This window comes from Yarrowia lipolytica, chromosome 1F (genome assembly GCF_001761485.1).
Source record: "Yarrowia lipolytica chromosome 1F, complete sequence".
NCBI classification, from domain to species: domain Eukaryota; kingdom Fungi; phylum Ascomycota; class Dipodascomycetes; order Dipodascales; genus Yarrowia; species Yarrowia lipolytica.
In genome coordinates, this window is record NC_090775.1 from 290796 (window position 1) to 315040 (window position 24245).

The window sequence follows — 24245 nt, forward strand, 5'->3', positions numbered from 1 at the left end:
AAAGTGACTCAAAAAAAAGCAACTTTCCACAGCCTTCCATGAGGTCTCAGCACCAGGGCCATTTCTGTTCTTGTCGCATGCGACACACAAGCTTTGGGGTGGATACAGTTGCTGCACCACCTCCCACAATTTTTTTTAAGGCCCCAACGGTCCCCATTCTTTCTCGTTTAGAGCCTGACGGGGGGGGATCGGCGCTCTGACAGATGGAGTCCATAGTATGAACAAGCACTCGTAGAAACAGAGATAATACTCCGCTCTTGGGGATCATCACGTGACTACACACAATCGGGTCTAGTTGGAAAGAGTTAGACACTCGGCATTTAGCGTCTGACTTGTCTTTTCTTATAAGCCTTTCTTGGAGTTGCCGACTACCGAAATCGCAAGCTGAATCTAGACAGAAACAAGACTCAAAATCACCAGTAAAAAACACTCCACACGCAATTTCACTCCAGGTATAACGACAGTATCAACTTGTAGCTATATGTTGGCACTTAGCTACCAGACATTTACAAAACCATTCATAAATGTGAATACGTGGACACCGCGCACATGATTAAAATAGCGCAATAATGCACTGCGGTGCACAAAACGGTCGCTCGCTTCTCGTGCCAAGCATCTACGGGAATGCTGTGACATGAGGAGACATGTGGATGACACAGAAAAGTCTCCGCCACAATAGTGGTTTCCAAATCATGACAATTTGCTATATAAACACTCATAAAGCGCCGGCGTGCGCTACCCATTACTGAAATACCGTGGACGTAAACACTCGTATCCAGATTAGGTTCAAGGGTTATCGGCTTTATGCATACACCACGCAGGTGTAGAGGAAGAGGCGTGTCAGACAGTCTCTAACTGGGGAAAGCTCCGTCTTCAGGGTCTCCAAGATGAGGACCTAGGGGTCGATGCAGAGGCTGGGGCTCGGCAGGCTCCTCTCGTGGAGCGTTTACCGCAGTATCTCGAGGTGCCTCGTCCACATCAGGCAAATTGGCAATCTCGGGGTTGACAGCCTGGCGATTGGAAAGCAGGTAGACCACAAGAATGAAGGAACCAAGGAGAGCCAGATCAAGAACGCCGATTCGGTTGAACCGAATGACCATGTTGCGGAACCGCGCAAAGTTGGACTTGGCATTGTTGCTGGGGCCTCCAATGATGCTCACCTGCGTGTCAGTCTTCTTCTTATAGCCCAGGAAGCCGCCGATGGCACTAGCAATGATCTTGAATCGCAGCTTTGCCAGAGATAGATAGACGGCCAGATAGGCGTCAGGATTAGCCACCAGGGCCGAGTCGTAGTGCCGCTTGGCCAGATGATAATCCTGAGACACACCAATTCCGTGCTCATGCATCCATCCCAGGTTCCAACGAGCCAAACCGAGGTTGCCCCGCTCAGCAGCACCGGTGTAGCACTCATGAGCCTTCTCAGCATCAGGCTTGGTTCCAATACCATAAAGGTAGTAGTCACCCATTCGTAGAGTCGACTCAAAATTGGACTGGATGGAAGACCGAGTCCAGTAGGCCAAAGCGCTGAGCTTGTCACTCTCGGAAATAACTCCGTTGTCGTCATAGTTGAGACACTCGTCGACCACGTAGGCAGCGTTGAACTGACCATTCTCAGAGCCTTGTTCAGCCTCGATGACAAAGCCAACAAATGCATTATGGAAGGTGCCTAGGTTCCATTGCTGAAGTGCCCAGCGCCGAGGGAACTTATTACCGCAGATTCGCTCGTTGAACAGCTTGAAGTGCTTGTATGTCTTTGAGCAAGTCAGTTCGTCAGAGTAAGTACCCACTGTAGCAACAGCCTCAGCAATAGCAGGGTCCTCACGAACTCGGAAATAGTACTCGCCAGTCTCATACATTGCTGGCAGATTTACAGTGGCAGCCTCGGAAAAGTACCGCAGAGCTGCCTTGTGATCTCCCCGTTCTAGCTGGATTTCTCCCAGATTGTAATGGGCAGGCAAGCTTTGCAGCTCAGCGGCCTTGTGGAAGTACCGGATGGCCTTCTCTGTGTTCTGCTTGACCCCCAACCCGTGCCTGTAAATGTATCCGAGTCCATTTCCAGCTGTTCCAATCTGACCTCCAGATGCCTGCCATGCCTTGTGGAACCACTTGTGTGCGAGCTTGTAGTCTTGCTCCACTCCCTCGCCCCGCATGTACATCTGCCCGAGCCGCGTGGCACATCGCACCGAATACCATTGTGATTCTCGAGCCGGGGCCACCTCCTTGGCGTCAAGATCTGTGAAAAATAGCCCAGCACACTCGTGGGCGAGTCGAGCGGACTTAGTGAGGTCCGGCTCGACGTTCTGGGAGCCCCGATAGAAGAACTCACTGAGTGACCACTTGTACTCGGCCACCTTGCCCTCCAGCATGTGCTCAGCGTATTCTAGAATCTCCTCCGACGAGTCCTCAGCATACTCGTCGTACATGGACGTTTCCTTGCCCAGATTTCCGTAGAGCCCGTAGTTGGAGTCTGCCAGATGCCACGATGAGGGGCCCAGATGCTTGCCTCCAGGAGGTCCGTCCAGAAAGTAGTTGAGTGTCTGGTTAGCAGCCAGTCGCAGGTACTTGAGAGCAGCATCACAGTCCTGAGGCATTCCAATACCGTTGTTGATTCGGTTGCTCATTGCCATCTGCGCCCGGACATCGCCTCCCTTGGCTGCGAACGAGTAGTATAATGTAGCCCGTGCCTGATCTCTGGGCCATTGTCCAAACAAACCAGTGCTGTATAGCAAACCCACAAAGAACTGCGCTGCGGGGTCACCCGTGAGCTCGGCATACTGCTTGTAGGCCGCAAAGCCGGCTGCGTATTGTGGGCGAACGGAGTAGTGTCCAAACGTCAGCAGTTCAGCCAGCAACAAGAGCGCCTGTGGATCGTCGGAGGAGCACTCTCGAAGCTGTTCCAACAGCTGCTGGTATTCCTTGGGTGACAATCGCACCGAAACGGGATCCTTGTTGTCGTCTGTGAGATAATTTTTGTGTTTCGAGCTCAGGGTGTCCCACATGGCTTGTAGTTGGTTGTTGATGTCGGAGGCGCATTGAGAGGTGAACAGCGAGTTCAGAGGACCTTTGATGGGACTCTCGACCTTGGGCCACTCCTTCAGCTTGGACGCCAGAACACCTGACGCCACCGTTAGTATCGTCGCAAGATGTGGAAACAGCATTGATCTGGAGTTCTGTCTTGGGCTGCGAGGTTAGATAATGCGTGGCGTCACGTGATTGAGTTGGTGGGAGGAGAGAGGGAAGTGGTAATCGTAGTATTTTGATAAAAAAAACAAAAAACAAGATGATGAAGGGAAGAAAAAACTATGCCATAGAACAGGGAGGTTTCCTGCTAATGTTTCAATTCTCTTTTCTCTTCTCGATATACCGTTGTAGGGTATATTGTGTGTTGTTCTGTAAACTCCTTCTTTTATATGCCAGCATATAGTATCTCTCCAAGTTCACCATACATCGCCATGCATGCACACACCACCAATGATCCACTGTTGTAATGAATCAATAGTGGCAGAAAGCGGAAGCACAACGGTCTCGGACATTAGCGTGCCGCATTCTCTGGCCCAGAAATGGACGCTGTTTGAGCGCGAAAAGCTCTACTTTTGCAAGACCTGTCAACTGCTGCAGTCACCAGACATGACTACTGACATTGTCGAGTGTATCTACTGTCCCATGTGTCTAGTGGAGGTGCCCAAATCGTCGACTCAGCGCGTGTGCACGCGCAATTGTCTGCAATGCCCCGAATGCAAGAGTGCTTTGGATGTGATGAAGACCTCCAAAGAAGCATCCAATTACACTCTCAAGTGCACCTGGTGCGAGTACACTACCGACCAGTACGTGTCCGACAAGGCTCTGGCTGCCCAGATTCTGCAGCAACAAAACACCCTGGGGGACAATGCTCTCGCAGGAGCCACTCGGAAGTACATACGGCATTTGTTTGAGCCAGAAGACAAGGACGCCTCTAAAGCCATGGAAGCTCTGTCTGTGGGTTCTTCCAGAGGCTCTGATCTTTCAAAGAGCTTGAAAAACACAGGAAAGATTGTGATTGATGTGAATAAGAGGCAGAGCGAACGGACAGAGCTCAAACCCCCGATACTGCCTTCTCTGAGAGGCAAGAAAAGTCGGTTGTGCTACAAGTGTGAAAAGCCGCTGATTGTGCCCAGCAAGAAACCGTCGTCTATTTCGCTGAAGGCCTCCGAGCTGGCGATCCACTACATCCCCGAGGTGAAGCTGCTATCGTTTAATGCCCAGGGAGTTAAATTCCGAGCTCGCAATGTTCTCAGAGAAGAGGTCGTCTTCAGTGTTTCCACAGCTAATCTCGACTCTGAAGACTCGCCCCATCTCAAAGACTTATTCCCATCTGGAGCTACAGTTCTTACCCCTTCAACGACCTTGAATCCCTCTGTGGACCTCCTGACAGCCGATGATACTGCCTTCGCCTGTTCCTTCCCCGTGGAAACCATGAAGGATAGCATTTTCAAGACCAAACTAGTGATGAACGACACACACAAGGGCGTCAAACCATCATGGGATGATTTGGAGATTGAATTGGAGCAGCCCGAAGCTAAAAGATTGGCTGTATATATTCATTGCAAGTCCAAGACGTTAGATGTCGGATACTGGCTTGTTTTTGATAGGCCTGAGGAGAAGGAGCATACTGGGAAAGAGACAGAAAAAGACCAAGAGCAGGAAGGTGTTTAACAGTGTATGCGTTGCGAGAACATCTCTGCCGCAAATATATTTATTCGTTCGATTTCACTTCATTTTTCACGTTCTTGGAATAGTACAGTAGTCCAGCTGACCTCTTTTTTGTGGGATCTATAGGTGGGGTACACATAATTATCATAGATTTGTTATCTGGTCGTACTTGTTGCTGGTCTACATAAAAGATAGCCCATGGGCTAATCAGATGATTCAACTCCTTATTGTTCTATAGACCAATGGATACTGCTTGCAAATACTTGTGTACTCGGCTTCACATCTACCTGATAGCCGTCGCCGACGACAGGTACAACAAGTACCCTCTACTACATATACATAACCATTACTATTTCTAAATGCATTTTAAGTAGATGTTGTTATCTCTTTCGTCCAAAGGAGAACCGGCTCTTCTTGCCGGCCGACTCGGTGGACGTGTTGGACACAGACCGGTCTCGTCGCTGCCAGAACTTGTTGCCACTACTGGAAGGAGGCGCGCTGTCGGTCCCTGCAGAAGGAGGGGGAGCAGGTACACTCATTGAGGTGTTGGCCGTGGAGTGGTGGGACGACGACAGATCAGAGTGGATGGACGTGCTTCCAGGAATCGACGACGACATCATCGAATTGCCCACCACCGAAGAGCTCTGAGACGGAGCAGGAGAGGGCTGGGGGAATCCAACAGATGGCTGCTGGGGGAAACCAAACTGCTGCTGGGGCTGATGCTGCTGTTGATGTGGAGATGTGGCAAATGACTCTTGTAGGGAAGGCAAAGAGGCAGCCGGAAAGTTGGTTCCCACACTGGAGGGGAGGTTAGAGGAGCTGCCGGCCGCGCTGGAGACGCCACTCTGGATGCCACTACTCAGAGCAGTAGAAGAGTTGAAGCCTGTGGTGATTGTAGGCAGAGGACCGTCTTCGTCATCTTCTCGGACGTTGGGCAGCGACGATGAGGGAAGGGGAACACTCTCGGTGGACGAAACGTGCTCGATCAGCTCGCCATTGGCGTTAGTGGTGACGTTGAACACGTCATTGGACAGGTTATCCGACTCCATCTGGTCCACAGTAGTCTCCTGGTAGAAGAGAACGTAGGCCGAGGCCAGACCTCGGTTGTCTCCAAAGAAGTTGAACACATAGTGGGGGTCCACGGCCTCGACCATTTCATCGTCAAACAGCAGCCAGCCAGCATGCTCTGTCTTGACCACACTGACGTAATGACCATGGTAGGGGCCTCCTCCAATATGCACGACCACCGCGTACAGTTCGTAAAGCTTGTCGGGGTCGGGACAATCGAAGGTGGTCTCGAACATTCGCAGGTACTTGGGGTAGACCACACGGTGGAACAGCTTGGTGTTTCGCTGCATGTCCTCGGTGAACTTGAACCGCTTGAGATGCAGGGCCAGGACCTTGGGTAGCCGCTGGATCTTCATTCGCTTCTCGGCCTCCTGCAGTCCACAGCACGTGTCGCAGTGGAACTTGTTTCGTTCACAGAGCATTTCTGAGGCAGAGAACTGACGAAGACAGGCTGTGACCGAAGAGTTTCGTTCCAGATCGATCGACAGGTCCAGAAATGACTCATGTCGACGCGAGACCGACTCACAAGTAAGACACTTTGTTTCCGATGTCAGAGAGCCCTCAAACAGCTCGTGGATCCACTTGGAATCGTCTCGGGATGCCGACGAGCCGTCCACGCTCTCAATGACCTCGTTGAGCAAAAAGTTGAGAAACTCATGTGCATCCTGATGCATTGAGGATCTGAAGAGCTCGTTTTCGCGCTTGAGCACGGTGATGAGGTTGCTGGGAGACATGATACCAATTCGTGACGAGTTTTCGCTCATGCATTCGAAAATGTCCTTGAGCGCGGTGAACAGGGACTCCTTCATGCTGTAGTCCTGGGCAAACGAGTGGTCCAGGTTGATGATGGGGCCCGTGATCAGCGCCGCTCTTTTCTTATTTTCCGGCGTGGCAAACGGGTCTTCGGTGTAGCCCACTACAGGCACATTTGCGTTGGGCAGTCGGTGGCCCAGGGGGATTCCCTCCAGACCGGGGTAGTTGGGCTTGCTCTGTAGAATGTTCAGTGGCGGAGCGTTCTCACCAATGTAGCCTGGAGCTGGAGGAGCCGAGCTTGCCTGATTGTTGTTGTTGGAAGCAGGGGATGCAGAGATGCCTCCAACAAAGCCCGAGCCTCCCGCAGAGCTGGGGGGTCCTCCTGCAGATCCGGGCGGGCCCCCGTTTGTCGACTGATCCGCGTCCTTGTCCTTGTTTTTCTTGCCAAACATAGTCAGTCGCCTGGACAGCTTTCCATTACCGCTGCTACTGGGCGGGTTTCCGCTGGAATTGACAGACTCCTGCGATTTGAGGCCCAAAGACAGACTGCTGAGTCCGGAGGTGGCTGCTCCTGCCGAGTCTGGAGGAGCAGGGTTGGCTGCTTGAGGAGTTGAAGTCGACAAGATAGCCGACTCGGGGTTGACAGTGAATGGATGCGGCGTCTTTCCGGGTACGCTGCGTTTTTTGGGCCGCGAGTCGTCCTTGGCGAAGGCCAGTACCTGATCTCGGAACGGCTTTGTGTAGTAGAGACACTGCAGCACCGAGTTGCAGTAGCATGTGTTGCCAAAGTTTTCCATGCCGAAGAACCGGTTGGATGGAGCCGTCAAGGCTGATGTGGCGGGTGCCGAGGAGGGAGGCAGATCCTTGGGGGTAGTCGGCAAGTTGTTGGACGAGTTCACCTGCGACACACTATGGGTCGGGGTTGTGGAGAACTGGTATGGGTTGTGTTGTGGGGTCTGAGTGGCTGGAGGAGCCAGATGTCGTTGCATCATGACGCCACCACCATTGGCGTGGTCGTTCCTTGAGCCGTTGAGGGACATGGAGATGGTGGGTAGTCGTTGAAGATGTTATTGGACGTTGACGATGGCGGTTGGAGATGGAGATGTTGACGAGTTGATATGGAGATGAGCCTGTGGGTATGTAATTGCCGCCGTTGCTGCACTGGATGGGTCGTGGAGACGTGTGTATCGGAGTGCTCGTACTCGTATCTCGGTCGTTTGCCGCTTTCCGCTTTATCAACAGTTTACGTTACGGAGCTTTTCCAACAGTGCCGTATGCTAAGCTGGCAGATAAAACCCAACGTTCAACAAGCTCGGAAATGGCTGCAGCCAAAGGTAGAGGAGCATGCGGGGGCATAAAATTTGGACTTGTCCACCAAACATTATAGGTGCGGAAAAATGGTCAGATGGGAGTGAGAGTGGACGTGGTTCATGTCTGAAGACTTGACAAGGTGTCTCGAGGGAGCCGGGCCATTTGTACAGAGGTTTGGCCATCCATGTTGACACCCGATCTCGTTATCTGATATACCAAGCTCAACTTTTCACGCCAAGAAAAGTCGAGAAGGAAAAAGACCCTCGACCATCCCCATCACCAGCACCTCTAGCAAGTCCAGCTAGACTGCGTCAGTCGTATTGTGAGCCACGTCACACTGCAATTTTATTGATAGCAAGTGTAGCGCGTTAGAGTCCACGGCCTAGTGTTGCTGTTATAGCTACCAGTATCCGCTATAGCTGTAGTTGTAACCGCTACACGCCTGGTATCAACAGTCTCGTGATGTCACCAAGTTCAGCCCTGCCTTCTCCACACAACTTGAGCATGGTAGGATGCGCAGTGAACTAGAGTAGCTAGAGGAGTGCACAAGGGCTAATCGGATGCTACTTGTAGTACATGCTACATGTTACAAGTTCACTGGCACTTTCAAGTACGAATACTTCCATTGATATCTCTACTGCGAACGTCATGTACCAGTACATACGCTGCAAATCTTCCGTCTGTTGACAAAGTTCTGTCTGACACTCGATATAGCCGCTACTATGACGACACCATAAAACAGTGTGTCTCTTGAATGCGTCTTAGCAATGCCCCTATCCTCTATCGTAGCACACAGTAATGCACAACGTGGCTAAGGCAACTCAAAGAGAGGGTCATACGATCGAACAACGTTCGTGGACTCCGATCGGAGCCGACCCGTGCGCCACCTTGGTTCTGCTCATTTAACGCTCATCTCCACCCTCGCTCATTTCTCGGCTTCTTGGCATATCTCTCCCCCAATTTGCGGCTATCCCTGCTCGGCGAGCTGCCAACATATACTCGTGCGAGTATAAGCAAGTCTGAGACCTCCCAACAGTTGGAGGAAGGGGCTTTGGGGGGTAGCGGAGAGGGGTTGGGCGTCTACGAGACCCCGATGTGAGACCGTGATGAGGTGGTACCAGATGTACAAGTACTTGTACACCTTGTAATAGGACTCTTCATGTCCCTCCGTACAAGTATGGGTGCCAGTATCTGCAGTACGTACGTATAGCCTGGTTGTTCATGTTCATGCAACTCAATTAGGGCCGGAAAAAAAGGCCTGTGGTTTTTGCGGTTTCAGCCAAAAAAAGTAATTTCGCCTCATTCGTCACAACGCGACCCAACTCTCGTGGAAACCTCACAGTCGATTAGAAATTACATTAACATTACGGGCTCGCCAAAGATAGGGGGGCATTTCGCGGTCTTTGAGGAGTGCGGGTTCCCCAGCAAAAGAGAGACAGGGCGTCGTCTTCGCCCAGACCTACCGGTTAAGGTTCGAGATAGTGCAACCTCTTGGGCTGTGCACCGGGTAGGTGAGCGCATCAAATAAGAGCCCACGGTAGGGTAAAGCTGGGAGATAGACAGACAGACTGGGCTGCACAGACCAACAAGTGGTCACCACCGCCTCGAAATAATACTCGTTTATGTTGTCGTTATTGTCGTTAAAATAAATAAATTATCTGCTTCCAGTTGATTGAAAAGGGGTGAGCGGTTGGGGAAGTCATAGGTTGCGTTAGTCAGCTCCACCCTAATCGATCTGGGTGGCAAATTCCTACCTCACAACGGTCGTTTGGTGTCATGTCGGAGATGTAGTCACTCAATTGTCGTCATTTCGGGACTCGTTGGGCACGGGAAATGACGCCTCATCGTCTCCAACCTGGAAGGTGTTCATTCTAATCCAGCCTCGCTGAATCAGAATGGGCTGGAGGGCCCATTTGAACAGCAGATAGCAGGTGACGGCCGTGAAGAAGCCCAGAGAGCAGGTCTGAGTTAGAAAGAGTTTAGTCAGCAAGCGGATGCGCCCATACTCACAAGAATAATGTTGGCAAAGTTGGACAGCCCCATGTCGTCGTGTCTTGAGAGGGTCAGGGTTGCGATGGCTTGTGAGTGTTCTGAAGCCAGACTCAAGTGTGGAAGTCTGCAAGTGTGAAATGTAACTTTTTGAGTTTGCCGTTGTGAATTCTTGGGAGTTCTGTTTTTTTTTTCCAAAGTTACACACAGCACCCTCGTAACCATTCAACCAAGTCTGTTTTCTTTTTCCAACCTCCCCCCTCTTGTACTCTTGAGTTTATTTTTTTCGTGCTCAACATGACAGACCGCGACAGGCTATAAGTGAATGTTATGGCTACTCATACTCTACAATAGCGCCAAATAGTCCAACCCACAAGCCACATGTCTCCAGCGCGTTTCCAGGGGAACTCGCATGGGACCCCTGTACCAGAGGTCTGTTGTCACGGTAACGAGGGCACGCATATTGTACCGGTGGTACTCGCCGTACCGCTTCTTGCAGAAGGCACTGTTATATGGGCCACCGTTAGACCTCTCTGCTGCGCAAATTCATATCCTTCACGTTGCTATGGGGGATTTACATATTTACATATTTGGTCTATTTCAAGTTGCTGGAGCAAGGATCGGCCGCACCCTGTCCTGTCCTGTACCGAACATGCCGGGCGGTTTTCCGCTATCCCTTGTATCGTAGATCGTCTTTGGAAGCCACGTGATTTAAGGGTCAAAAAAAAATTAAAAAAATTACTTTGGGCAATAGTGTAATCAAACCAGGCTCCAGCAATGGAGCAGTGGAATGAACGGCGTTTTTGAGTTGGCAACCAAACCTCGGGGTTGCCAGTCTAAATGGCTTCGATTCGAGATGGAATGTGGAAGGAGCTACAGCCGTGAGGACCCTTTTTTGCCCTTTTCGGATCGGAATAGTAGTTCCTAGGCCGTGCCAGAGCAGCTGGCATGTGGGAGCAACTTTGGGGGGCTCCCTCTCCTGGAATACGCTACCGTTGCTATTAGTAGCGTGACTAATTGGTTACTGTAGGTGTGGGCTCCAAGTCAACCCTGTGCCCCCTATTTCGTCATACTGGTGTCGCATAACCCCTATATCGGCGTCTGTCATTTCTGGCCCAGCTTAGATTTTGAAAATTTACCGAACATAACTGCACAGGAACAATGAGAGAACAACAAACCAAGGTTTTTGCGCTTCGATGCACATTGTTGTAGGTTGACTAGATGAGCCGCTTGTGGTGGTATTGCCTGTGCCAAGACAAAAATATTGAGGATGAGGTGTCCTCCGTGGGAACCATCATCAGCTACAGCTAACTAGTGGCTTGGGCGTAATAATAGACGCCCATGCAGTGGGTCATCCGACGCTGCAGCAAAAGTCAGCTATATATAGGAGAAACGGCATAACGGCCATTGGCTCCTCCTTTTAGTACCACATCTGTTACTAACAATAGATGGGATGTTTCCTCCAGTATCCCAGAGCGAATCCGCTAAAAGCGATGTCATGTACCTCTTGTGGAGTCTAATACCCCGAGAGGTGTTGAATTTCCCTTGTTAGAAACAACAGGGTTTGCAATGCACAGGCGTTTTAAGCACACGGTTGTGCAGATGTGCAAAGGCAAAAATGCAAAACCATGGAGACAAGAAAGAGGGAGTGCAGTCTGGAGGAGGATTATGGCACGGAGATAGACGGTCGTTGACATGGAAGAGACCCCGATTGGTGCGCAAATGCGCCCGAAATATACATAAACCTTGCTGCACACGTCAGGATCGGCATCCATGGGCGCCATTAGGCTTTCGGAAACGTGCCTTTTTTGGCACATATGCTGTGACCATCAGTGCTACATGGGAAACTTCGAGCTGCGTCCATACCTTTGGGAACGGCTGAAATATATAAGTCATTTAGGAGCAGACTAATCGATGGAGAACAACCGAAAACAACTGACCAGTCACCTCGTTACGCGACCCTCGCCATTGTCTGTAACGGTGCACCCCACTTGTCCCTCCTTAGCCGCTTAGCAATTCTGTTTTTGCTGCGGAAGCCAAGATTGACTTTTTAGGTACGAGAGTCGGCAAGGTCGTGCACATCTGCCATATCCCACAAGCCTGCTGAGTGTTCAGTTGAGGTGGAAAATAAAGAGAAATTAATCAGACCCTTTTTCTTGTTGATCACGTCTTCTTCTGCACCACTACTCCATTTGAGCCCTCAACATGGCCATTGACAAACTGCGACACACGAACAAGAGAGAAAACCACCTGCAGCATGTCCCGTCACCGGACCTGGCCATCGAAGCTGACAGTGCAGGGGGTAGTATCCCCAGTCTACCATCTTCGTCCATCTCTCCCTCCAGCTCGTCAGCACGCACCTTCTCGCCAAAGTCATACTCGCACTCGCCAGCTGAACGGTCTCCCCTGGCCAATTCCTTCTCCTTCACCGAAGACCCCAACCCCGTGATCCAGGCCATTCCGCTGTCGCCCAAGGACCGCTTCTTGCACACGCCTCCGCACTACCCGCTGGGCCGTTTCCAACAGCAGCACCACTCTCCATCTTCGTCCACTCTGGCCTCGGACTACGAAGACGCGCCCGACTCGTTCGACCTGAACCTACACAACAAAGGTCCCAACTCTAACAAAAATTTAGACTCTGATCTGTCTTGTACTGGGACTAATTTTAGGGACCAACACCAGACTTGTCAGACTGAGCGGAAACCTCCAGTGCAAAAAAACTCCATCACCCAAGTGTCGCCCGCCAGAACCAAAGACGCCAAAACCATGTCCGACTCGTACCTCGTGGACTCCAACGGCCGAAAAATCGCCCTCAATGACCCCAACCACCCCGACTACCCCGAGGACCAGGTGTCTCAACCCCCTGTGGGCCAGGGAGGAGGCCCGGGAGGCTCGGGGGGCTCTCTGACCTCTTCGGACTCGGATTCCGGGGCCGTACACCACCCCCAGCCCCGAAACGCCCACCTATACGCCCCACAGAACGGCATCCAGGCCTCAACTTCCAACCCCGAGCTAGTGGTTCCCTCCCAACCTTCGCACCACAAACCCACCAACTCCAACTCCAACTTTAACAGTACACGGTCACTAACCCACAACTCGTCCTACTCTTCTCTTCGGCAGCAGCAGCGAGGCCCCTCCCGCTCCAACACCCCACACATGGAACCAGAGTTTAGCTACCCGCCAAAACAACACCAGGCGCCCCAGTCGCCCCGAACCATGGCCCAGTCCATGTCGGCCAGACACACCCCCACAGGCTCCGTGTCTTCCCAGCACCCGCTGTCCCACATGGCTTTTGGAGGCTCCGACCCCTACCTGAGCCAGCACTCCGGAGCTGAGGCTACGGCCGCACAAAACAACCTTCCCATGCCTCCCCGACGCCGAGAGAGACCCATGTCGGCTCGGTCCTCCATCTCCTCCATGGGAGACATTAACGGTGGCTCTTCTTCGGCCTCGCTGTCAGGCATGGGCCACCAGTCGTCGGCGTCCATGTTCGATCTCTCGCAGAGCTACCTGACCCAGCTTGGCGCCAACCAGGCCACCCTCATGCCCCGAATCAAAACCATCGAGCTCTACCGAAAGAACGCCAAGAAGAGCAACGACCCCGCAGTCCAGTACCAGTTTGCCCAGTACCTTCTGCAAACGGCGCTCATGGCAGGAGCAAACAAGCATTCCCCCACGTCGTCCATGTTGTCCAACGTGTCCAACACGAGCCCTCTCCCCTCCCCTGCCGGCCGAGACGAGTCGCCCCGAAGACCTGGACAGAAGATGGATGAGGACAAGGCCGCCGAGCAGCTCAAGAAGGACCTGCTCAAGGAGGCCATTGTCCATCTACGACGACTAGTTGATCGTGGCCACCCGGACGCCCAGTATCTACTGGGAGACGCCTACTTCTCCGGCGCATTTGGAAAGCCTGATCTCAAGGACGCTTACACCCTCTTCCAGATGGCGTCCAAGCATGGCCACCCCGAGGCCACATACCGAGCAGCTCTGTGTCTAGAGGAAGGCTGGGGATGCTCCAAAGATACCCGAAAGGCTGTGCAAATGTACCGAGCGGCCGCCTCCAAGCAGCACGTTGGAGCCATGTTCCGTCTGGGCATGGCCTGTTTCTACTCTCTCATGGGTATCCCCAACATTGATGCATCCAAGCTGGAAGGAGTCAAGTGGCTCAGTCGAGCGGCCGAAAACGCCAGCGAGCTGTACCCTCGAGGTCCCTTTGAGCTGGCCAAAATCTACGAGGTGGGCTACAAGGACCTCATCATCAAGGACAACGACTACGCCGTGCAGCTCTACGTGCGGTCTGCCGATCTCAACTTTGCTCCGGCCGCCTCTCTCATGGGCCATGCTTACGAGCATGGCACCCTTAACTGTCCCCAGGACCCTGCTCTGTCCATCCACTACTACACAGTCGGCGCCACTGCTGGCGACGAGGCCTCCATGCTGGCCATGTGCGCGTGGTACATGGTCGGTGCCGATCCCATTCTTCCTCAGGATGAGGATGAGGGCTTTGAGTGGGCCAAAAAGGCCGCTGATGCTGGCTATGCCAAGGCCCAGTTTGTTACCGGATACTTTTTGGAGCAGGGCATTGGTACTGACCGAGATATTTTGCAGTCGTCGGTCTACTACCGAAAGGCCGCTGCTGGAGGAGATGAGCGAGCCATTGAGCGTCTCAAGAAGGGAGAGGCTCGTCAAGTGTCTGGCCAGAGTGTTGAAAACCCTGCAGATAAGGCTGCTAACAAGGGCAAGAAGAAGAACGGCAAGGAAGGTAAGGAGGGTAAGGAAGGCAAGGATGACAAGGATTGTGTCATCATGTAACGCATTTAATTTATTGTGGCAGACATAATAATAGAGTCTAGAGAAAGAAAGTAATGAATGTACGAACATCTACTAGTTGTGGGTTTGTAATGTAACACTTCGAAGTGATCTGTTCAGCTATAGTGTGCCTTGCGTCATCGTGCAGGTGGTGTTATAAATAGGTAGGAGATCATGTCAGTCACTGGGCCAGATGAGCTAACGACTTTTTTTAGTATCATATTTTTGCATTATTAGCGCCATGTGTATATTTGTATCCGCATTCAGGGCTTGTTGCTTTACGCAGAAACGGCTGCGATGGATATGTCTCATATAATTAAGCATTCCCCAATAGCCGTTTTTATAAATAGCATAATAAGCACCGATGAGTGTTTGATGGGGAAACATGAGAAAGACAGGAAGGGCCACATTATGACGTCAACATAATCTGTATTTAGAAGTGGTCAGGCGGGGAAGATTGGATACGAGGAGGAAAAGGGTCGATACGATGCCAGGAGCAATGACATCATCTCTGCGCTTCTCAGAATATAGATCCATTTTTAGCGTGGATACATGACAGGAGCAGAGCTCTTCAAGTGCCGATGCCGGTACGAGTACGCTGGTCACGCTATAAGATAGTTGCAGTGTGCACTGTTGTACTCTCTATGAAGGTCTGTCTACATTGCCTGTAGTAGACACATCTACCAGGTAGACAAATCTACCAGGTAGACAAAATTGGTTCATTGGGTTCATTGCTGACCTTGGGTCAATCGTTCCCATAATGTCATTATAAGTTAGTTACTGTTTTGTCGTTCAGAACAACCGCTTCAGGCCGAAATGGCGGGCAAAGTCCTCGTCTGCGGACAGCCACTCGTCGTCAAAGTACTGATACAAAACGGATCTCAGGGGCTTGCCGGAGATTCGCTCAACAGCAGCAGTGATACTAGACACGGCTTGTAGCTGTTCGTCCTTGCCGGTCTTGGCGTTGCCGTTATCCGAACCAGCCGAGGGCCATCCCACCTCCAGGGCGAGCACAGGCTTGTTACACAGAAGCGAGGCAAGGTAGGCAGACTCCTCGACCTCGGCACCGGCATGGGCAGCGTCGACAGTAGGGTTGTTGAAGGGAGAGACAGACAAACCAATCACATCGACGGAGTCGCAAAACAGACCCGTGGGGCCTTCAATGTCGTCGGGAGTGACAGAGTGCACTCCGTCCTGTCGTGCAAGCATTTCCTGGACGTTGTCTCGTCGCTCCTTGGGTGTCAGCACGTCCCAGATGCCCAGAGGCTCGGAGGTGGTGACTGGGATTCGAATGTCGGAAGACAGAGTGTCGAGACGCTGTCGGATGTGAGCCAGGACCTCGACGAGCTCCTTGGGATGGTAATTTTGGTTGGCCAGGCCCTCGGAACCCAACACGATCAGATCCAGCTGTCGAAGAAAGGCCTCGGTGGCAGAAGAAGACTCGTCCAGAGAGTCGATGATGTCCATGAGCTGGGCGTCGACAGATCTGGTCAGCAGCTCGAGAGACGTGGCCTCGGAGTCCAGATCCGAAGTGGTTTCCAGTGCACTGGGCTCGATTCCAAGTACTAGCTTGAGAGCGGAGTCCACGCTTCGCTTCTTCGAGTCTCTATTCTTGAGGTAGTCCAGATAGGCCGGAATGACCTTGCAGTCGGTAGAAAAGAGCCGGATGGCCTCTACGCGGCCTGAAGCCTCCAGAGATGCAAAGTCGGCAGTGATCTGGCTCTGTCGGCGGCACTTGCTGTTCTTGTTGAGTGGCAGGTAGGCGATGGCGTAGCTGTGGAAGTTGGGTGTGGGTTCGGACCATACGAACGGCTGGGCGGGGATAAGCTGCTTGAGAGTCTCTGTTGACTGCGAGACCTTGTTCTTGAGGGCCACCAGAGCATCACTTCCAGTCTTTTCAGGCGCAGACATGGCCAGTATGTACATGAAGCAACATAGTGCTGCTGTGGCCAGAACAAGGACATATCGTTTGCTCTTGGATCCCTTCTGTGGTGGTTGGAGCTTCTCCGAAGGCGAGTGGTATGACGGCAGAGAAAAGTCCAGTGGGGTATTCGAAGACACTGACTCAAACGAGGATCGTACCGGCGACTTTGTAGGGGTCCGTCGAAAAGGCGGTGGGGCCTTGGTCGATTGGTAAGACATCATGAAGTGGGATATATGAAAGGTGGGGCACGGCTGCGGGTTGTGTCGTGATTAATTTTTCGGCTAGTAATTTCTCGAAGCGTTGTTGCACTGCTATATTAGTGAAAACCGCACTAGTGGGTTCGGGGCCAGTGTACTAAAATAGGCTGCTTGGTATGGGAGGATATCGGTGCAACACTACAATAGGGGTAATGAGGAACGCGAAAAGTTGAGGCGTTGAGGAGTTGCAGTTCGATTCTGTTGTTGTTCGATTAGGAGTCGAGTGATCGATTCGAATGAACTTCGTGTAAGTACGGGGTATGTGTGGCGAAGGTGTGTGCCTAGATGTTGTCAGTGTCGTCAGACGGCTGTTGTAAAGAAAGACTGGGGTGAGGAAAGGAGGGTAGAAGTTGGTTGTTGAGTGTCGACGAACAGCTGAGTGGGTGTGGTTTTCGCGAGATGAAGTTGGAGGAAGAAACAGCAGCTACGAGTACATGTATATGTAAGTACGTATTTAATGGACAGGCCTGGTAATAATGTAGGCGAACCTTAGGACGCGTTTAAAAGCATGTTTTCACCAGCACCTGCCTATTTGGGCTGGATGAGCTTTGTTAAAGTTGCACCTCAGACAAAGACCCAGATCCTGCTTGGGTATTAGACGTCAAACTAGGTTTAAGAGTGGTGAGCCAGTGGGGTCGGTTTGCCATCCCTTTGCGCAGCAAAAAATGTCTCAGTAGACCCTGTATAGTTGCTCCAAACGGGGTCTATGTGTTGTATCTCATGATTGGAGACTTCATTTATCAGAAATATCCCCGTTTAAGCAATCAGATCTGGCTGCTTACCCCCTACGCTGCAGATCGGGATGGATCGGCAAAGCTAAGCTACAAGGTAGGGGGCATTGGAATGAGCTAAGAGCGCGTGTGGATGGTCAGGACAGAAGAACCTGAAAGGCGATGGACTTGGCAGTGTGATATAAGGCGGTGTATATAAATGGGCGCCACCATGCACACATTTCAATCGTACAGCAAAATAACATTAATCCCTGTCTCTCTCTTGCTCAATTCCTTCTCTCGTAAAAAGGTCGTTTCCGCACACTGCTTCTTGCCTGTCATCGCCAGACAAGATTAGTTGTTTCAGATTGTCCCAGTCCAAAACACAATTTCAGCGACAGTCAAGCGACCATCCTCCCCAGATTCAGTTTGGCATAAATGATACATGGTCCCACTCGCACTGTTGATGGTACTGTACAGGTTTTGTAGCTCAGTCGAATACGACGGAGAAAGGACAGTCATGTGAGTCTTGCACGGCCCGTCATCATACCTGCGCATGTCTTAAAATATGGAGACATGAAAACACCCCTTTTGAGAGTAATGCACCGTGGTCAATAGAGTGAACCAACTCTTCCCCTTTTCTCCCTTTCATTCATCATGGTATTTCTTTTGAGTGCGTTAAATCGTATTATTTATGCATCTACAAGCTCTATACAATCGCATCTGTTTTCATTTGAGCTCGCTTCACTCTCTTTACACACTGTGCAGCCTTGCAAATAGGGGCTGTGGCTGTATGGAACTGTATCCACCCCCGTTGCTTTAGTGTGACAGCCAGTGACAAGAGTGACAGGTATGACCAGATGGAATGTGATACTTGTACTTGTATGCTGTATCAACAGCACTAAGACGCGCCTTCGTAAAATTTGCGCTGGTGTACTGGTACGAGATGTCGGTGCGATCGTGTATTATCTGTGAATGTATATTACAGTATCTAAAAGCGCCTACCCTATACGCGCGAGTACCCGCAACAGTTTCTTTTTATATAATCAAGTACCGCATGATTTGTGAAATTATTCCTGTACTCTACTTCAGGAAGGACCGGAAATCGGAGTTACTTTTAGGGGCGGATGCGCCCTCCGGTTTAGCTTCCGTCGAACGGTTGCCGCTCACACTCGAAGAGACAACCGTTGATTCAGAAGGAGAAGCACCACCTTGAGAACCCCTTGCATCCCTCGAAGCTCCCAAAACCTTCCTCTTACGTGGCACAAATCGGTCCTTGGAGACGGAGACCAGAGCAGGACGAGACCGCTTATTTCGTGGCTTGTCGGCGATCGACACCAAGAGATTCTTACCAAGGATATCGGAGCCATTAAGTATCAGACTCTCCTTTGCAGCTTCAACAGTGCTGAAGGAGAGGAAAGCAAAGCCCAGGTTCTTCTTGGTGCCCAGATCCTGACCCTTGTTGGGGATGGTCAGGTTGGTCACCTTGCCAAACTCCCCAAACGCTGCCTCAATCTCATCCGCAGACGTATCGTAATTGAGCCGGCTGATATATACAGTGCTCTCAGGGTTGGACTCCTTCTCCTTCTTCTCCTTCTTGGCTCGGGACGGATCCGAAATCTCCACCACTATACCGCTATCGTTATCTTTACCAAACTGCACAGCAGCCTCGGCAGCAGCAGAAGTAGTGAACTGGATGTAACAGAACCGGCGGTGTTTGTGCACACTAAGGGAAGGTAGCCGAACACTGGCAATCTCTCCAAACGCGCCAAACTGTTCTCGAAGCGTCTGTTCATTGTCGTCCACAGCAAAGTTGGTCACGTAAACTGTAGTATGGTAACCGTCAGTGACTCTGACTTCCTGGTCCCCAAGCTTCTTGTGGTCTCTGGTCAGAGCAGCCAGTTTCTCGTCATGGGATGAAAACTCAATCACTGCAAAGGGCAGGTTCAAGATGGAGTTCCGCGGTTCTCCACACTCGCTGAAGAATGTGTTGATTTGCTCTTCGGTTGTTCCTTCAGGCAGTTTGGCCATGATGACGGTCAGATGCTCGCGGTCTCGAGTAGGCTCGGCAACGGTAGACTTGACGGGAGCGTCCGTGTGCTCTGCAGGAGTAGCCACTGAATCAACCTCCATAGAGTGAGGTTCCTCCTTCTCAGCACGATCATCAACAAAGAAGCCAGCATTGAAATAGTTGCTGGAAAGACTGTGAACAGCTGTGGCTCCTTCTCCGCTAAGATAGTTCTGGTAAGACTCGACAATGGGTTTACCGTCTTCAAAATCACCATTAGACACCTGCTTGAGTGCCTGCTGATACACTTGCTGAATGGAGTTTGTATCTTTAGGATAACGACGTTCCCAATCGATCCACATGAGCCAGAGGTCAAGAGAATATGGCTTGAATCTCGTTAACTGCTTAAACTTATCACGAATGAACTCGACGCTCTGCCCCACTCTCAAATAGTATCCAATAATGGCCTTTTCGACTGAAACGTCACCTGACTGGGCTGTTTCCACTGTGGAAATGAACCCTTCCACGAGATCCACGCCTCCGCTGTCCAAATGCAACAATCTTGCTCGAACTAGCCATGACCAGTCAATGTATGTGTCGTTAGAAGGCTCCTCGTAGATGGGAGCTTGCAAAACAACCTCAACATCTGTGGACGGAGTCACTAGCGCTGCGTTAAACCACGACTTTCCATCTCTGGGGAAGAATCTGACGGCCAGCGTAGCCACCTCCTTCATAGCCATATGGATGTTAATACCCTTGAACAGCTTGAGTTTTCTGAGATCCACATGACCCAGATACTGCAAAACCTGTTCACATGCTCTGGGGTCAAAAGCCACATCCTCAGCACTTTCCATCATGCATCCTAGCACTAACTTGGCGTCGTTCTGGTTATTGTAGAACCTCTGAGACACCATGTACTCTCCTCCATCCTGTTCGATCTTTCCAATGAGCTTCACAGCTGCCTTATAAGCCTGGTTTTTGGGTGCAGTCTCATTGAACTGGTTGTGCAGAAAGTCCTTGTACTCTGAGAAAGTTAGTTCGTGCTGAAAGTGAGGTAGTCCCAGCACAAACTCATAGGCCTCTCTGAACAGCTGCTTGTCGGAGTCAACGTCCAGTCGCTTGGTGAAGTGGGCTGCCACTTCCTCCCACAACATTCGTGCGCCTCTAGGTCGGTAGTGCCATGTGAATAGACGCTTAAAGGCGTTCAACAGTGCTGTTGAGTCTCCTACTAGTGACAGCAGTTGGATATACTTGATATGCCACAGGAGACTGGTAGGAGGCGGACTAGCGAAAATTTGTTTCAATTGCTCAACAGACTCGTCGTCGGCTGACTCTGGGAGGCTTACAAACTTGGGATCCACATAGACGTTAGCATAGCTCTGGGCCAGTAGACCCAGCAGAGACTCCTGCTCTCCCAGCTCCTGGAGCTCTTTCAGAGCGCTGTTGTGTGCTTCAATATCGTAGACGTCCTTCTCGATGCGTTCTAGCGCCGTTTCTAGATCCATTATGCCGTTGATTTGGCGTTGTGTTCTTGTAGTTATCTGGTGATGATCGTATCTTACTTGAACGAGTGGTGCAGTGGTTCGAATAAATAATAAGGTTAAATGCACATGTATGCAGTACTAGAAAATAATTTCCAAAGAAGTGCGAATCTAATTATTTTTTTCCAACATCCTAACCAACGACCATGAACTCGACAGAATACCTCACGTCGTATGGGTGGAAGCAGGGAGAGGCTCTAAAGAAGGGCGGCCTCAAGAAGCCCATTCTGGTCAAGCACAAGCAGGACACCAAGGGTCTGGGTCATGATGCTGGAGCGCACGATGCGTGGTGGGAGAAGATGTTTGATGGTACTCTTCAGAACCTCGAGGTTGGAGGCAAAGGCAAGGATATCGCCTTCAAATACTCTGGGGATCATGTGGAGACTTCTGTTCAGGACGCCTCTCCGCTCTACCGCATGTTTGTGAAGGGCCAGGGTCTCAAGGGCACTATAGGTGTGGACGCTGAGGTCAAGTCTTCTACTGTCGTTCTTACAAAAGATAAGAGCAAGAAGGACAAAAAGGACAAGAAAAAGGAAAATGCATCTGTGAATGGAAAGGACAAGAAGGACAAGAAGGACAAGAAGGACAAGAAGGACAAGAAGGACAAGAAGGACAAGAAGAGCAAGTCTGACAAGAAGGATGAAAAGGACATGAAGGACGTGAAGGACAAGAAGGACAAGAAGGACAAGAAAGACAAGAAGGAAAAGAAGGAGAAGGAGAAGGAAAAGTCTGACAAGAAGGAAAAGAAGGAAAAGAAGGAAAAGAAGGATAAAAAGGATAAGTCCGACAAGAACAAGTCTGGCTCTACCTCTGAACCTGCATCTATCTCCAAGAAGAGAAAACGAGACGAGGGAGAACCCAAGAAGACCAAAAAGTCCAAGAAATAATACTGCCTGGACAGCAGACATACTAATTTATAGAATCACAATGATAGACTTATTTAGTGAATGATATCTAATAGACTAAAGCGGGTGTGCGGTGTTGTGTGGTGGAGCAGTTGGCGGCAGCTTACAGTACTACAGGTAAAGTGGGATGCTCAAGAACTGACTCTTCTTGGTTGGCGTCATCCTACAGTAATGGCTTGAACAGTGATTTGAACATTGGGGTACTTGTACTTGTACAAGTGAGTTCATTGAGGACGTTTCAATTTGCGCTGTTTTGCGACAAGAGCAGCGATGATACATACAGTACATACATGATCTTCAACTACTTGTACATACTGTATGTAAGAACTAACCTACTTACTGTAGGTTTCAACCGGCAATACTTACTTCCGACTGCTATGTTAAGAAAGTAAAAAATAAATAGATCCCCATCCATTAAGCATCACTAAGATTCTAAATTTACCCTACCAGCAACCCTCCAGGCTTGAGTTTTTTAGTTGAGAGGTGTGATGTCGTAGATCACTTACAGCATCACTTACAACGGAACCCCCTACTCATCTTGATCTTCCTCTTCGTTGCTTGTCAATTAATGCCAACTAAACGAAGAAACTGCTCTAATCGAGAGTATCAGACATGAAGTTACGAAATGGACCCCTTTGGCGAGATTTTGTACATTAATTATCTTGTCGTCACTCATTTTTATGGTGGTTGTGGTCTCGTTTTTAAATTTTCGGAGTCTCCACTTTTTGTCCCAGACCATATTAGAAGGCCCAAGAGATGGCTATCAGGGTTTGAGTATGCATGCATGTCTAAGCAGCCATTTATTCAAAGAGTGGAGGTATATTAGGAGAAAGAAAATCGCCACTTGTACTCAATTGTTTCTTTCGCCACCCTGCCATTACCAGCAATGACATTCAACAAAATCACACCCACTTCCAAGGGTTTCGGACTCATGGGCTTCACATGGAGAGAAACCGAGACCCCCGATGAGATTGCCTTCCCCACCATGAAGCGAGCCATTGAAAAGGGCATTCTTGTGTGGAATAGCGCCGAGTTCTATGGTACCAAGGACCCACTAGGCAACCTCAAGTTGATTCGACGATACTTTGAGAAGTACCCCGAAGACGCCGACAAGGTGTGTCTGATGGTCAAGGGAGGTCTGGGACCCAACTTGGTGCCCAATGGCTCCAAGGAGTTTGTGCAGAAGTCCATTGACACTGTTCTGGAGACTCTGGGAGGCTCTGTTCCTGTGAGCATCTTCCAGTGTGCCCGTGTGGACCCCAATACCCCCATTGAGGAGACGGTCGCTGCCATCAAGGAGTATGTTGATGCTGGCAAAATTGGAGCTCTGGGTTTATCTGAGGTCGGGGCTGCCACCATTGAGAAGGTCCACTCTCTCAGTCCCATTGCTGCTGTTGAGAATGAGCTATCTCTGTGGGCCACCGATATCTTCACCAACGGTGTTGCTGAAGTCTGTGCCAAGTACAACATTCCCATCACTGCCTATGCTCCTCTGGGCTCTGGCGTGCTTACTGGCCGGTTCAAGAGCACCCAGGATGTGCCTGAGGGAGACGCCCGAAAGCACATGGTCAAGTACCAGGAGGAAAACTTGAAACAGAATCTCGTTCTCGTTGACCGACTTAAGGAGGTGGCCACCAAGGCCGGTATTCCTCTTCCTCAGATGGCCATTGCATGGGTCAAGGCTCAATCTAACCACAATGGCCATGGAACCATCATCCCTATCCCAGGTAACACCACTGTTGCTCGGCTCGAGGAGAACCACAATGATCTCACTCTGTCGGCCGAGACTCTCAAGGAGATTGATGATGTTCTGAAGAGTACTAAGATTGTTGGAGATCGAGGATTTACTCTTGGTGGAGAGTTTATGAATGGTTAAATCACTTGGTTAGCAGTGATGAGATTGTTACGAGTAGACATTGTTCTTTTCCACCCTTTTCGACCCCCACCCCACTGATCTGTATAGATGTTATTTGATTGATTGAAGCGAGTAACTGGCACATGACACCTCTCTAGTTCCTAGTAATGACGGATAAGCATACAACCTGTGCAAGTCCCCGCCAATTACCCTCACAATGGTATTTCCAGCTGTATTGTAACTACACTATTTCCTTCCGGATAATTACAGCTGTCAACCCTATTTTGGTGAGGTTCATATATCCGGTGGATGATACAGTATGTAAGTATTTCCCCACATAGCCATGCCTCCTATTCTAGCATGTGATTGAGTCGGAGTTTGGCGCGATTTTTTTTTCTTACTTAATGCTTCCCACCAAGCACAAGT

General features: G+C 50.5%; 9 protein-coding genes across 9 annotated transcripts; 5 read left to right on the top strand and 4 right to left on the bottom strand.

Moving 5' to 3' along the window:
• Nucleotides 1–851: 851 nt before the first annotated feature.
• Nucleotides 852–3158, bottom strand: YALI1_F02939g (uncharacterized protein; the record flags this gene model as incomplete). The annotated part of the gene is made up of 1 exon (XM_504879.3): nucleotides 852–3158. One exon carries the CDS (start codon nucleotides 3156–3158, stop codon nucleotides 852–854), a length of 2307 nt encoding a protein of 768 aa, XP_504879.1.
• A 298-nt stretch (nucleotides 3159–3456) lies between these two features.
• On the top strand, nucleotides 3457–4692 carry YALI1_F02942g (uncharacterized protein; the record flags this gene model as incomplete). The annotated part of the gene is made up of 1 exon (XM_504880.3): nucleotides 3457–4692. One exon carries the CDS (start codon nucleotides 3457–3459, stop codon nucleotides 4690–4692), a length of 1236 nt encoding a protein of 411 aa, XP_504880.3.
• A 377-nt stretch (nucleotides 4693–5069) lies between these two features.
• On the bottom strand, nucleotides 5070–7550 carry YALI1_F02983g (uncharacterized protein; the record flags this gene model as incomplete). The annotated part of the gene is made up of 1 exon (XM_504881.3): nucleotides 5070–7550. One exon carries the CDS (start codon nucleotides 7548–7550, stop codon nucleotides 5070–5072), a length of 2481 nt encoding a protein of 826 aa, XP_504881.1.
• Nucleotides 7551–8575: 1025 nt separating this feature from the next.
• YALI1_F02993g (uncharacterized protein) lies at nucleotides 8576–8920 on the top strand (the record flags this gene model as incomplete). The annotated part of the gene is made up of 2 exons (XM_068283222.1): nucleotides 8576–8606; nucleotides 8649–8920. The coding sequence occupies 2 exons, from the start codon at nucleotides 8576–8578 to the stop codon at nucleotides 8918–8920; spliced, it is 303 nt and encodes a 100-aa protein (XP_068139323.1).
• Nucleotides 8921–12015: 3095 nt separating this feature from the next.
• YALI1_F03028g (uncharacterized protein) lies at nucleotides 12016–14622 on the top strand (the record flags this gene model as incomplete). Its single annotated transcript, XM_504882.3, has 1 exon — nucleotides 12016–14622. One exon carries the CDS (start codon nucleotides 12016–12018, stop codon nucleotides 14620–14622), a length of 2607 nt encoding a protein of 868 aa, XP_504882.1.
• A 789-nt stretch (nucleotides 14623–15411) lies between these two features.
• Nucleotides 15412–16764, bottom strand: YALI1_F03075g (uncharacterized protein; the record flags this gene model as incomplete). Its single annotated transcript, XM_504883.3, has 1 exon — nucleotides 15412–16764. One exon carries the CDS (start codon nucleotides 16762–16764, stop codon nucleotides 15412–15414), a length of 1353 nt encoding a protein of 450 aa, XP_504883.3.
• Nucleotides 16765–18593: 1829 nt separating this feature from the next.
• On the bottom strand, nucleotides 18594–21023 carry YALI1_F03118g (uncharacterized protein; the record flags this gene model as incomplete). The annotated part of the gene is made up of 1 exon (XM_504884.3): nucleotides 18594–21023. One exon carries the CDS (start codon nucleotides 21021–21023, stop codon nucleotides 18594–18596), a length of 2430 nt encoding a protein of 809 aa, XP_504884.3.
• A 182-nt stretch (nucleotides 21024–21205) lies between these two features.
• YALI1_F03120g (uncharacterized protein) lies at nucleotides 21206–21946 on the top strand (the record flags this gene model as incomplete). The annotated part of the gene is made up of 1 exon (XM_504885.3): nucleotides 21206–21946. The coding sequence occupies one exon, from the start codon at nucleotides 21206–21208 to the stop codon at nucleotides 21944–21946; it is 741 nt and encodes a 246-aa protein (XP_504885.3).
• Nucleotides 21947–22850: 904 nt separating this feature from the next.
• YALI1_F03136g (uncharacterized protein) lies at nucleotides 22851–23840 on the top strand (the record flags this gene model as incomplete). Its single annotated transcript, XM_504886.3, has 1 exon — nucleotides 22851–23840. The coding sequence occupies one exon, from the start codon at nucleotides 22851–22853 to the stop codon at nucleotides 23838–23840; it is 990 nt and encodes a 329-aa protein (XP_504886.1).
• Between the last annotated feature and the right edge of the window lie 405 nt (nucleotides 23841–24245).